The sequence below is a fragment of the Papio anubis genome, chromosome 1 (assembly GCF_008728515.1).
Source record: "Papio anubis isolate 15944 chromosome 1, Panubis1.0, whole genome shotgun sequence".
Classification (NCBI taxonomy): Eukaryota; Metazoa; Chordata; class Mammalia; order Primates; family Cercopithecidae; genus Papio; species Papio anubis.
The window spans coordinates 135,456,912-135,469,742 of NC_044976.1; the positions used below are offsets into that span (position 1 = coordinate 135,456,912).

At 45.1% G+C, this 12,831-nt stretch overlaps 1 protein-coding gene across 1 annotated transcript in view; it reads left to right on the plus strand.

The window, feature by feature from the left end:
* The first annotated feature begins 10,761 nt into the window (after window positions 1-10,761).
* The window catches only part of PARP1 (poly(ADP-ribose) polymerase 1), a 47,374-nt gene continuing 45,304 nt past the window's right edge, over window positions 10,762-12,831 (plus strand). Inside the window, exon 1 of the mRNA XM_021926608.2 lies at window positions 10,762-11,079. Within this exon, the coding sequence (XP_021782300.2) occupies window positions 10,960-11,079 (120 nt within the window). The 5' untranslated portion in view covers window positions 10,762-10,959. The remainder of the gene's footprint in view (window positions 11,080-12,831) is intronic.

Genomic DNA, 12,831 nt, shown 5'->3' on the forward strand with positions numbered 1-12,831 from the left:
TTGTGGTTCAAACCCTTCCAAACTCCTCCTCAGACATTTCTCTAAGTTGAAGCGCTCTGAATGATTTGTGGCTCCCCAAAATTGGTGCTTGCTTCATTAGTGTTTGGTCTAATTATAACATTACCAAGGCAACCAAGAGAGTAAATATGTGTCATTTCCACCCTACTAAACCTCATTTATCTCCCACTGCGTTCTTGAACCCCTCCTTTTTTGTGGCTAATATACCTAAGCCATTCCAAGGCCTGCCTGCTTTCTTCATATTTTGTTTCTTTCTCCCATTAAGATCTGACTGACCTGTGCCGTTTCTCCTCAATGTGTTAATTTGCTAGTCAATCTTGATGTCTTTTTCTTTCCTTTTTTTTTTTTGAAATAGAGTCTCACTCCATTACCCAGACTGGAATGCAGTGACGTGATCTCAGCTCACTGCAACCTCTGCCTCCCAGGTTCAAGGGATTCTCATGCCTCAGCCTTCCAAGTAGCTAGGACTACAGATGCCTGCCACCATGCCCAGCTAATTTTTGTATTTCTAGTAGAGATGGGTTTTTACCATGTTACCAGGCTGGTCTCAAACTCCTGACCTCAAGTGATTCACCTGCCTCGGCCTCCCAAAGTGCCAGGATTACAGGCGTGAGCCATGGCACCCAGCCAGTTGATATCTTTTTCTTCTCCTGTTAAAAGGTATATTTTGGAATATATCTCTGAATTCCTTCTCATCAATACAACACAATTTCACTGTTGAAAAATTTGATGTCAAATTGGTTCTTGTTCCTCATTACAATCTGTACTTTCTCTCTGTAAGTTTTTATAATATTCTTTTTTTTTTTTTTTTTTTTTTTTGCTCTGTCACCAGGCTGGAACACAGTGGCGCGATCTTGGCTCACTGCAGCCTCCACCCCCTGGGTTCAAGCAATTCTCCTGCCTCAGCCTCCTGAGTAGCTGGGACTACAGGCACATGCCATAACCCCTGGCTAATTTTTGTATTTTTAGCAGAAACAGGGTTTCACCATGTTGGCCAGGATGGTCTTCATCTCCTGACCTCAAGATCCGCCCACCTCAGCCTCCCAAAGTGCTGGATTACAGGCATGACACACCTCGTCCGGCAATTTTCTCTTTATCTTTGAAATTCTTGTAATACTGTATAATGAGTCTGTGGGTGGGTTTTTCCTCTTCTTTTCTGTCTGAATTTTTATGGTCCTTTCAACTGAAGGTCTTTCTCTTTTTAAAAAAAATATTTTTTGAGAAATGTATCTCAATTATTTATTGAAGTATTTCCTTCTCTCCATTAATATTTTTCTCTTTCTAGTATTCCTATTATTCAGATGTTAGTATTTTTATTTCTGTCCTCAAGTGGGTAGGTAACAATGCCAATATCCAAAATAATGAGTACTGGAAAATGATTGTGGTTATGGAGAAACAGGAAGAGTTCACTGTCTTTATTTTAATAACCAAAAGTTAGTCATGCATTACTTAAGTACAAGTAACTTTATTTGTAATTAAAGTACTGATGGAAAACAATAATCGTTGTCAAAAACAAACAAAAGCACCATATGCATATAAAATCTGAAGAATGCAACCAAAGCAGAAGTCAGGATAGAGAATATAGCCTTAAATACACATATTAGAAAAAAATAAATAAAAATAAGTGACAACTCAGAAATGGAGGCATAGGTGGATAATGAAGTAGAACTTTCATCTTTTATTCTGTATACTTTTGTATTATCTAAATCAGCTCATCCCAAAGAAATATAATACAAAACACACATGTAATTTATAATTTTCTATTAGCCACATTTAAAAAGTAAAAAGAAATAGGTAAAATTGGCTGGGTGCAGTGGCTCATGCTTGTAATCCCAGCACTTTGGGAGGCCTAGGCAGGCAGATCACTTGAGATCAGGAGTTCGAGACCAGCCTGGCCAATACGGTGAAACCCAGTCTCTACTAAAAATATAATAATTAGCCGGGTGTGGTGGCACGCGCCTGTAGACCCAGCTACTCAGGAGGCTGAGGCAAGAGAATCACTTAAACCCAGGAGCCACAGGTTGCAGTGAGCCAAGATCGTGCCACTGCACTTCAGCCTGGGCAACACAGTGAGACTCTGTCTCAAAAGAAGGAAGGAAGGAAGGAAGGAAAGAAAGAAAGAGGTAAAAATAAGTTTAATAATATATTTTAATCCAGTATTTCCAAAATATTATCATTTCAACATGCAATCAATATAAACAAATTACTAACGAGATTTTTATTTCTTCTTTTCATACTAAGTTTTCAAAATCCAATGTGCATTTGACTTACAGCACATCTCCATTCAAACTAGACACATTTCCAGTGCTCAATAGTCACATGTGGCTAGTGGCTACTGTATCAGACAACACAGATGGAAATGCACAAAAAGGATGTATTTGTATATCACTTGTGAAATATGAAAACTCAGTCTAGATGAAACAAATAGAAGTAATGTTATCATACCTCCAAACAAATCATCAAACCAATACAAGTATGGTTCATCTATATCATGAATTGGCGTGTAGTTGTTAAAAGGAATAAAGTATCCTGTATGCTGACAGGAATAGATAGATATCTCTGAGATGCTAAAGAAAAAAACTCAAGGTACAATATGTACACAGTGTGATCTCAAATTTTGTACATGTGCATGTGTGTGTGTAGAGAGAGAGAAGGAATCCAGCAGAAGAGAAGCCAAACTATAAACAGGGAAAAGTGATGACCTCCAGGGTATGGGGATGGGAAGGGATTGAGGGGAAGGAAGGTTTTCACTTATGCCTGTGTTCTTTAAATTTTGTTTGTTTGTTTACTTTTATCCAAGGGAACCCACAAGAAAATTCAGTCTCTCTGTCTCTGTCTCTGTCTCTCTCACACATGCGCATCCCAGGACAGCAGTATTTGAGCTCAGGAGTTCCATGAGGGCCCTCTGGGCAGGGGGGTCCCAAGAGACAGCGAGCCTGTGAGGTCATATTTCCTTGCTCCTGCTCAGCCCCTCTTCCACCCACCATACCAGGAACTGAGGTTTCTTTTGGGGCAATAGACACTGGGAGCCATAGACAACTACAAAATTCAGAGAAAATTGAGGATGCTTGAAAAACAGGGATTTAATTAAATACACATTTTTTGAGGGTCAAGGAAATGTCAGGCATCAAGAGAAAAAAAAAATGAGTAAACAGGCCAGGCGCGGTGGCTCATACCTGTAATCCCAGCACTTTGGGAGGCTGAGGCAGGCAGACTACCTAAGGTCGGGAGTTCAAGACCAGCCTGACCAACATGGAGAAACCCCGTCTCCACTAAAAATACAAAAATTAGCCAGGCATGGTGGCGCATGCCTGTAATCTCAGCTATTCAGGAGGCTGAGGCAGGAGACTCACTTGAACCCAGGAGGCAGAGGTTGGGTTGAGCTGAGATCATACCATTACACTCCAGCCTGGGCAACAAGAGCAAAACTCCATCTCAAAAAAAAAAAAAAAAAAAATTGAGTAAACATAGCTTCTGCCAAGGAAGAGGGGCCAGCTCTGGATGCAGCTGACTGCAGTGCAAGGAAGTTGCCAAGGAGGCAGCCAGGCTTTCAGCCCAGAGAATGAGGAGCAGGGCAAGAGATCGACTTAGAGGGAGGCTCTGCAAACAGGGAAAGGCAGAGGCTCAGCTGTCACCCTGACTTCACTGCTGGACGGCTTTGTGCATATCAGTGTATCTCTTCCTGTCTCCATTTTCTTAACTGAAAATGAAAACAGCTCCCAGAAAAGTTGCCCAGGCTGGTCTCAAACTCCTGGGCTCCCAGCAAAGTAACTTGAAAAGTGAAGGCACAGAGCACGGAGACTGATTCTGTCCTAGTGAGGTAAGAGGAAGGACTCTACTCCAGAGGCGGGGCTCGGACACTAGACCAAGTTGAGAACTAGCTAAAACAGGGAGTGGGTGGAAGCGTCTTTCCATAGGACACATCCACCAGGGTGCCATGTCCATTTACCATCACCATGGCAATACCGGGAAATTACTGCCCCTTTCCATAGCAATGACCTGACCACCCAGAAGTTACCACCATTTTCCTAGAAATTTCTGCATAATCTGCTCCTTAATTTGCATGTAATTAAAAGTGGATATAAATATGACTGCAGAACTGCCTCTGAATTGCTACTATGGGCACACTAGCTAATCAGTAGCCCTCCCTCACACAAGGAGCAGTCCCTCTGCTGTTGCTGTACACTGCTGCTTCAATAAAAGTTGCTGTCTCACAGCATCAGCTTGCCATTGATTTCTTTCCTGGGCAAAGCCAAAAACCCTCCCAAGCTAAGCCCCAATTTTGGCCTCGCCTGCCCTGCATCACTGAGTGGAGAGGAAGGAGAAGATAGCTGCCATGCTCTGAGACAGCACAGACCACATGGAGAGGCCACAGGCAGGTGTTTCAGTGACAGCCTCAGCTGAGGTCCTTGCCAGTTTCAACCACCAAAGGAGGCCTTTGAGATTACTCCAGTCCCAACCACCCGTGACTGCAGCCACCTGAGACCCTGAGTAAGATCCACTTCACTGAGCCTGGTCAACCCACAGAAACATGACTTCATTTTGAGAGGTTTATTATGCAACAATAGATAACTACAGCAGGGAAGTAGCAAGAAGTTGGAGGACAGTAACCACTGATTACCCCCCTTTAAATAAGCATCCCATTTAGCTCCAACCAATTGTTGGTGAGAATGCAGAAGCCCATTGTTCCCACATTTGAAGATTTTTCAAGTAAAAACAGAAATCTAGACTTTTATGAGAAAAATTCTGATTTTAGAACACTGACAAATAATTCAAAAAAAATTAAAACCTGTTCTAGACAATGCTATGGGACGAATTTGGCCTTCAGTCCACCAGCTGTCTGTCTCTGATTATGCAAAGCAGAGTGGCTATTGTCTGTCTAGCCCCTTCTTTCTTCCAGCACCCACATCCCCATCTACATGGTTGTCTTTCATGAAGCCCCATGTTCTCATATGGCTGTACCACTTGGCCGCTGTTGATTGGACCAGGCATGAGCATCTCATCCATATTGATTTCATCAGAATTCTAACCTGGAATGTCTTAAGTAAAACTGAGGGAGGGAAAAAGACCCCATCTAGTAGTCAGGAAACATTGGTGGCCTCGATCTCTGTCCTGTTTGACAGAAGCTAGTCTCCTATGAGAGAGAAAGAAGCTCCAGAAAGAAGCAGAGACAAGCAGAACAGAGAGTCCTAGAGGTATCTGAGTCCTGGGCCCCGTTGTCTCTATAGTCCATCTGCATTTTAGTTTAGCTATTCCCATAAATTTTTTGTCTCTTCTTTCCATTCTATGAGAGATACCCTGGTATCCTTCCAATGCATTTCCCTTTTGGTTTATCTTCTTTCAGCTAAGTTTCTATCATATATAACCTTTAAGTTTATTACAGGAGTTCAATAGAGGGTTTTAAATAGAGTAGAAGTCATGATCAAATTTATTTTTAAGAAATAGAACTTTAGGTGTGGTGGCCCATGCCTGTAATCCTACAATTTTGGGAGGCTGAGGCAGGTGGATCACCCGAGGACAGGAGTTCAAGACCAGCCTGAACAACATGGTGAAAACCCGTCTCTACTAAAAATACAAAAATTAACTGGGTGTGGTGGTGCATGCCTGTAATCCCAGCTACTCGGAAGGCTGAGGCAAGAGAATCACTTGAACCCAGGCAACAGAGGTTGCACTAAGCCAAGATTGTACCACAGCATTCCAGCCTGGGTGACAGAGTGAGACTCCGTCCAGAAAAAAAAAAAAAAAAGACAGAACAGAAATAGAACTTTAGCAATGGATGGGTTGGAAGAGGGAAAGAAGGATGATGGTTAGATGACCGATGAGATGGTAAGGGCCATGACAGTAAGGGGAATGGTCAGGTGCCAAGGCAGCAGACGAGGTCTAATGACCAAAGTATAAGCAATTCACCAGAACTTTCTTTTAAAAATTTATTATTCTTAAATAGAGATGGAATCTTTGGCCAGTCATGGTGGCTCATGCCTGTAGTCCCAGCACTTCGGGAGGCTGAGGCGGGCAGATCACTTGAGCCCAGGAGTTCAAGACCAGCCTGGGCAACATGGTGAAACCCTGTCTCTACAAAAAATATAAAAAATCAGCCTGGGGTGGTGGTGGGCACTTGTAGTCTCTCAGCTACTCTAGAGGATCATCTGAGCCCAGGGAGGCAGAGGCTGCAGTGAGTCATGATCAAGCCATGGCACTCCAGTGTAGGTGACAAAGTGAGACCCCGTCTCAAAAAAAAGGAGATAAGGTCATGGCGTGAACCCGGGAGGCGGAGCTTGCAGTGAGCCGAGATCGCACCATTGCACTCCAGCCAGGGGGACAGAGCGAGACTCTGTCTCAAAAAAAAAAAAAAAAAAAAAAGGAGATAGGGTCTCAGTCTCACTATATGGTCATCTCAAACCCAGACCCCAGACAGGTCTACAACTGCTGGCTTGAAGCTATCCTCCTGTCTCAGCCTCCCAAAGTGCAGGGATTACAGGTGTGAGCCACTGCACCTGGCCACACTAAATCTTTCCAGGTTCATGTTGTTATCTGAAAACCAGGTTAAAAAATACCTACCTCAATATCTGTGAAAAGAAAGGGGGAAAGAATACCTACCTAGAGACACTGCCAAGGTAAGTGAGGGCTGAATGAACACTGAGTGATTCTGTGAGCAAAAATAACTAAACATGGGCAAAGAAGAGCCCAATGATCCCAGGGGCAAAATGTCATCACAGGCATTCTGCGCACACTTGCCAGGATACAGGAGAAGCAACCAGACGCGTCATTCATCTTCTCAGAATGTTCACTAACATGTTCAGAAAGATGGAAAACCTTACTTGCTAAAGAGAAGGAAATTGGAGGTATGGCCAAGAGTATTCAAGGCCCTTTATGAAAAAGAAATGAAAACTTATATCCCTCCTAAAAGAGAAGTAAAACAGAAATTCAGAGATTCTAATGCACCCGAAAGGCCTCCTTTGGCCTTTCACTTTGTGTTCTGAGTACTGCCCTCAAATCAAAGGAGATCCTGGTCTGTCCACTGGCAGTGATGCCAAGAACCTGGGAGGGACATGAGTGACCACGCTGCAGATGGCAAGGAGCCCGAAAAGAAGGCTTCCTGACTGAAGGAAAAGTACCAAGAGCAAAATGCTGCATATCCAGCGAAAGGAAAGCTGATGCGGCAAAAATGATGTTGTCAAGGCCGAAGAAAGCAAGAAGAAAAAAAAAAAGCGGAGAAAGACAAAGAAGGTAAGGAAAATAAAAAATGAAGTCGATGATAATGACAAATAAGGTGGTTCTACCGCAGCTTTTTTTTTTCTCTTGTCTATAAATCATTTAACCTACCTGGACACGGCTCACTCCTTTTAAAGAAAAAAATGGAAATGTAAAGCCATATAAGATTTATTTGAAAACTGCATGATGGTGTTCTTTTTTCGTTTTTATATTATTAACAAGAATTATCAAGTAATTCTTTAGATAACCCTGTCATGGTGGTATTTTCAACAGCCAGCAACTTTGCCTGGTATACTATAGGGGTTATAAATTAGCATGGGAATTTCAAATTTAAGGTTCTTGTTGGTACACAGTATAAGTTAGTTATATACAAATGCAAAGTAACATTATTAATTAAACTGTTGGGCTGTGTGAAGGAGGGCCAACTGTGGGATTCAGTCATTCATTCAATAAATATTGATGAGTGCTTGGCACTGTTCCAGGCACTGAGGATATTGCAGCAAAACAGACACAAGCTCCTGCCCTCATGGAGCTTACATTCTGGTGAGGGACACAGAGCCACCAAAAAGAATGGCAGCGGGCCATGAGAAAGGATTAAAGTCAGGAAGTTAGAATTTGGGGATGGATTGAACATGGGGCAAAAGAGAAGAGTCAAGTTGACTACAAAGAATTTGGCCTAAGTAATGCAGAGAATGGTGGGCCATTTCTTGAGATGGGAAGCACTAGGGCAGTTTTGGACATAAATGGAGATGCATATGAGCCATTCAAACTGAAATGTTGAGAAGGCAGTAGGTGATAGATGGCTTTCCTTAGGTTCTAGGGCAGGAATTCTTAACCTTTTGTGAGTGTACCTAGGACCTTTTTGGTGGTCCATGAAGCCCTTTCCAGAATAAATATTGTGGAGGAACCTATCTTAAGGCAATAATAGCTTCTAGATACATTATCAGGCAAACTATCCCAGAAGTTACAAAACAGAAAGCCTCACAGACCAAATTATAATGCTTGAATTGCAGGGTTTATGGAATCAGTTTAAAACCGCTTACAGCAAGAACTCGATGGGGTGGATAACATACACAGGATAGGGTATAGGCAAGGCAGATGGACCACACCACCAGAACCTAGAATTAGGCAATTCTCTCCTCTCCTCTCCTCTCCTCGCTCTCCTCTTCTCTTCTCTTCTGTTTTTGAGACAGTCTCACTATGCTGCCCAGGCTGGAGTGCAATGGCATGATCTCGGCTCACTGCAACCTTTGCCTCCCGAGTTCAAGTGATTCTCGTGCCTCAGCCTCCCAAGTAGCTGGGATTACAGGAGTGCACCACGACGCCCAGCTAATACTTGTATTCTTAGTAGAGATGGGGTTTCACCATGTTGACCAGGCTGGTCTTGAACTCCTGACCTTAGGTGATCCACCCGCCTCAGCCTCCCAAAGCGCTGGGATGACAGGTGTGAGCCACTGCGCCTGGCTAATATTGATATGTTTTCCCACTCTCTGCCGCATCAGCAGCACTGACAAAGTTGGACATCAGTCCCACTGACAGAGTTGAGGATGCTCAAGGTGGCTCAACAAAGGGTACTGGAGCAACTCACACTGCGCTGTTAGACACGGGTGCAAGCACACTCAGCCACAGCTGCAGCTCACCAATCAGCCTGCTGAACAGACCTGAATTTTAGCTGCATTTTTGGGGCAGAGCATATGGGTGCCAGGATGGGACCAAAATCTTATCAACAATGAGTGGCCATTTAGGGATGATATAGTTATCAACCCAGAGATGGCATGATCATGCCTTTTGACTTGGTCATTCTCTAAGTAAAACTCTTATTCGTTCCATCATATTTTCCACTTATTCTGTTTACCTTCAAAATATCTTTTTTTTTTTTTGAGACAGGGTCACACTGTCACCAAGGCTGGAGTGCAGTGGCACTATCATGGCTCACCACAGCCTCAACCTTCAGGGCTCAGGTGATCCTCCCACCTCAGCCTCCCGAGTAGCTGGGACTATAGGCACCTGCCACCACCCCCAGCTAATTTTTGTAGAGATGAGGTTTTGTAATGTTGCCCAGGATGGTCTTGAACTCCTGGGCTCAAGGGATCCACCCACCTCAGCCTCCCAAAGTGCTAGGATTATAGGTATGAGCCACTGTGCCCAGCCTACCTTCAATGTATCTTACTGATTACTAACTTTTAGGATTCAGCCATTGTCTCACAACCTTCTTGCTTACTCAACATCCTTATCTCTTAAGCTACTAGCTTCTTCTCTATGGTTAACACTTTTTATGAGTTTTATTCATCTGCTTATTTTTCTTATCCTCTACACCAGAATTGAACATTTTCAAATGCAGCACACTCATGTTACAATCTTTGAAATGAAAAAAAAAAAAAAGCATAGGATTAGAAAAGAAACCAATTTTAATAAACTGTATTTTAAAGTATAGTTCCATATTAAACAACATGATCTAGGCCAGCTGCAGTGGCTCATCCCTGTAATCCCAGCACTTTGGGAGGCCAAGGTGGGAGGATTGCTTGAGGCCAGGGGTTCAAGACCAGCCTGGGCAACATGGAGAGATGCCCCATCTCTTTCTTTATACACACACACACACACACACAGAGAGAGAGAGAGAGAGAGAGAGAAAATATCTGGTAGCAACAGGTCTAGTCATTACCACAATTTTGAGTAGTGATGAGCTTAATAATATTTTGAGTTATCACCAAAATAACTGTAAAGTAACATGAAAACATCTGTGATGACTATTGCCCACAAAGTCACAGGTACTTCTAATACTCCTGGGATTTGTAGTCAAATTCATAATAAAGGAAATGCTAGGTTTCAGTTGGTATTTTGTCCCGACGGTGTATGGATGGCAGGTTGGAATGCCCGTCCAAGCCAGGGGGGTTGACCTAACACTGCAGGGTCCACCTAGGGCCGATCAACTATATTCCCTAGGGGGGCCTGCTATTCCCGGACCCAGCTGCCCTCAGGGGAGAGAGGACACACTTATAAAAAGAGTTTGGGGCTGGCTTGGTAGTTCACTCCTGTGACCCCAGCACTTTAGGAGGCTGAGGCTCGAAGATCACTTATTGCCAGGAGTTTGAGACCAGTCTAGCCAACTTGGCGAGACTCTATCCCTAAAAAAACAATTTTTTTTTTTTAATTAGCCAGTTGTGGTGGTGCACGCCTGTAGTCCCAGCTACTTGGGAGGCTGAGGTGGGAGGATCGCTGGGCTCAGGAGTTCCAGACTGCAGTGAGCCATGATCGCGCCGCTGCACTCCAGCGCAGTGAGACTCAGTCTCAAAAATAAAAGGTGGAGGGGTTGGGGGTATAATTAGTTATGAAAACAGGTAAGACTTCCTGGGACAGAACGATCAAAGGGGTGGCGCCGGGTCCTCCAAAGAGCTACTAGCTCAGTCCAAGCCCCGCCTCGGCCCCCAGGGTAGCGGGCTGTAGAGCTCCACCCGCAGGAGCCCGGGAAACTCCGCCCCCCGGCCGGCAGGGGGCGCGAGCGCCGCAGGCCCCGCCCCGTGGACGTGGGCTCCGTGGGCGTTCCCGCTGCCAGGCATCAGCAATCTATCGGGGAACCGCGGTGGCCGGTGCGGTGTGCTCGGTGGCGGCTCTGGACGCTCAGGCGCCTGCGGCTGGGTGAGCGCACGCGGGGCGGCTAGGCGGCGAGGCGGCGGCGTGTTTCCAGGTCGTGGCGTCGGGCTCCCGGAGCTTTGGCTGCAGCTAGGGGAGATGGCGGAGTCTTCAGATAAGCTCTACCGAGTCGAGTACGCCAAGAGCGGGCGCGCCTCTTGCAAGAAATGCAGCGAGAGCATCCCCAAGGACTCGCTCCGGATGGCCATCATGGTGCAGGTGCGGGCCGCTGTGCGGGCGGCGGGGCGGGTACGCGGCGCCCCGGGTTAACTGTGTCCGGGAAGGCTCGGGGAGTGCGGGCCCGGGGAGCGAGCGGACCTGGGCCCTCGGAGCGGCACTTGGGGCCTGTGGGGCCGTGGCCGCCCCTCTTCCGCCGAGCGGCCCGGCCGACCCTTCCGGAAGGTTTTGCTGATGTTGCAGGAAAAGCCCGGGAAATACAGTCTGCAGCTGGTGCTGCCTTTTCGCTTTGTGTAAACGAGAAGCCGCTTCTCTCCTCCTTTCTTGGTGGTGGTGTTTTATTATTGCCGTTCGCCTCAGGGATTGGGGGTGGGGGGGAATTGTACATGGTCTCTTTAAGCTAATCTGATTTTGACCTATCTTGTTCTGGAAGATTTTTGTCCTACGTGGATGGTGGCGACTGGCATGTGGGGATTTTTTTTTTTTTAACCTATTTTTGGCCGTCATTTCAACACGTCATTTTAACGCTCACCCTCATTTTTCATTTTAATTAGGCAAAACTATGCAGAGAGGTGTCATTTCTGTACAGTGCATTCACTTTGAGCCTAATCTGTGCTTTAAAATAACATTTTCCCCAAATTTTCCAGGTTCACAGACGCCTTCTCGGTGCACTTGCAGCTGTCTGGTTTGAGTAAGAGTGGCTCCAGGGGGGTTTCTCATGTGGGCTTTTTGATAGATTGAGGATCGATCCCCTTTTGAGATTTCCTGAGGCTTCTGTGAGGTGGTGGGCTTGAAGGCCCCTGTCATTTCCCAGGGGCTCCTGCCTCCAGCTTCCAGTTTGCTGATGTCTGCCTTTGTATGAGTAATTCTGGTTCTCACCTGCCCTGTTCCTCCTCGCTTCCAACACATTACCCAAGCTTAGTGCTCATAGTCAAGGTAGCTTGATTTTCCTCCCTACCATGAGCTGTAATGTGTTTTAGGAATGACCAGATAGCCCTCAGTGGATTTTCAGGACTTAAAGAATACAAGGGAGGGCGACATTTACCGAGTGGATACCCAAGTGCCAGGTGTACTTCCGTTATCTTATTTCACAATATGTCTGTCATCTCGGTGTCCTCGGGGCATACCTAAGTCAGTACGTGGCACACAGTGCTTATTTGGTAGATATTTGTTAAGTTCTAAGCACTCTGTTAGGTTTTAAGGACACAGAATCCACCTTTAGGAATTTCCAGTTTGGTTAAACGGGGATTGACTGGTAAACAAACATTGCCGTACAGAGGGGATGGATGCCACCTGATGGAACTGTGCTCCAGGCATTGTGTGCCTAGGAGTCCAAGATGACCCACCTTAGGGTGGAAGGTTGATTAGGAGGCGTTAATTCACAGAAATGGAGCAGAAAGATGAGGATAGGGAAGTAGACAGGGCCTACAATTTGAAGAGCCGTGTTTCCCACTAAGGAACCTAGAACTTACCTTAAATATATAAGGCAGCCTGTTCTTACGAAGTTCTCACTCCTGGTGCAGGAGCTCTTAACCCCAGGGTCCGTAGGATGGTAGATAGAACGCAAGAGGTCCATGGGTTTAGATAAGAAAAAATTGATATCTCCATCTCCACTAACCTATAGATAAAATTCATTATTTCCTCTAATCATAAATGTAAGCAGCAAAGCAAAGGCACATTAGCCGTCCCTATGATTTTTTTCACCAGTGGTAATTACAGATATTTTCACTTTACAGTTGGGAGTTTCTCAAATTTTTTACTCTCATTGCTACAAAAATCACAGTTGTTAGAGGC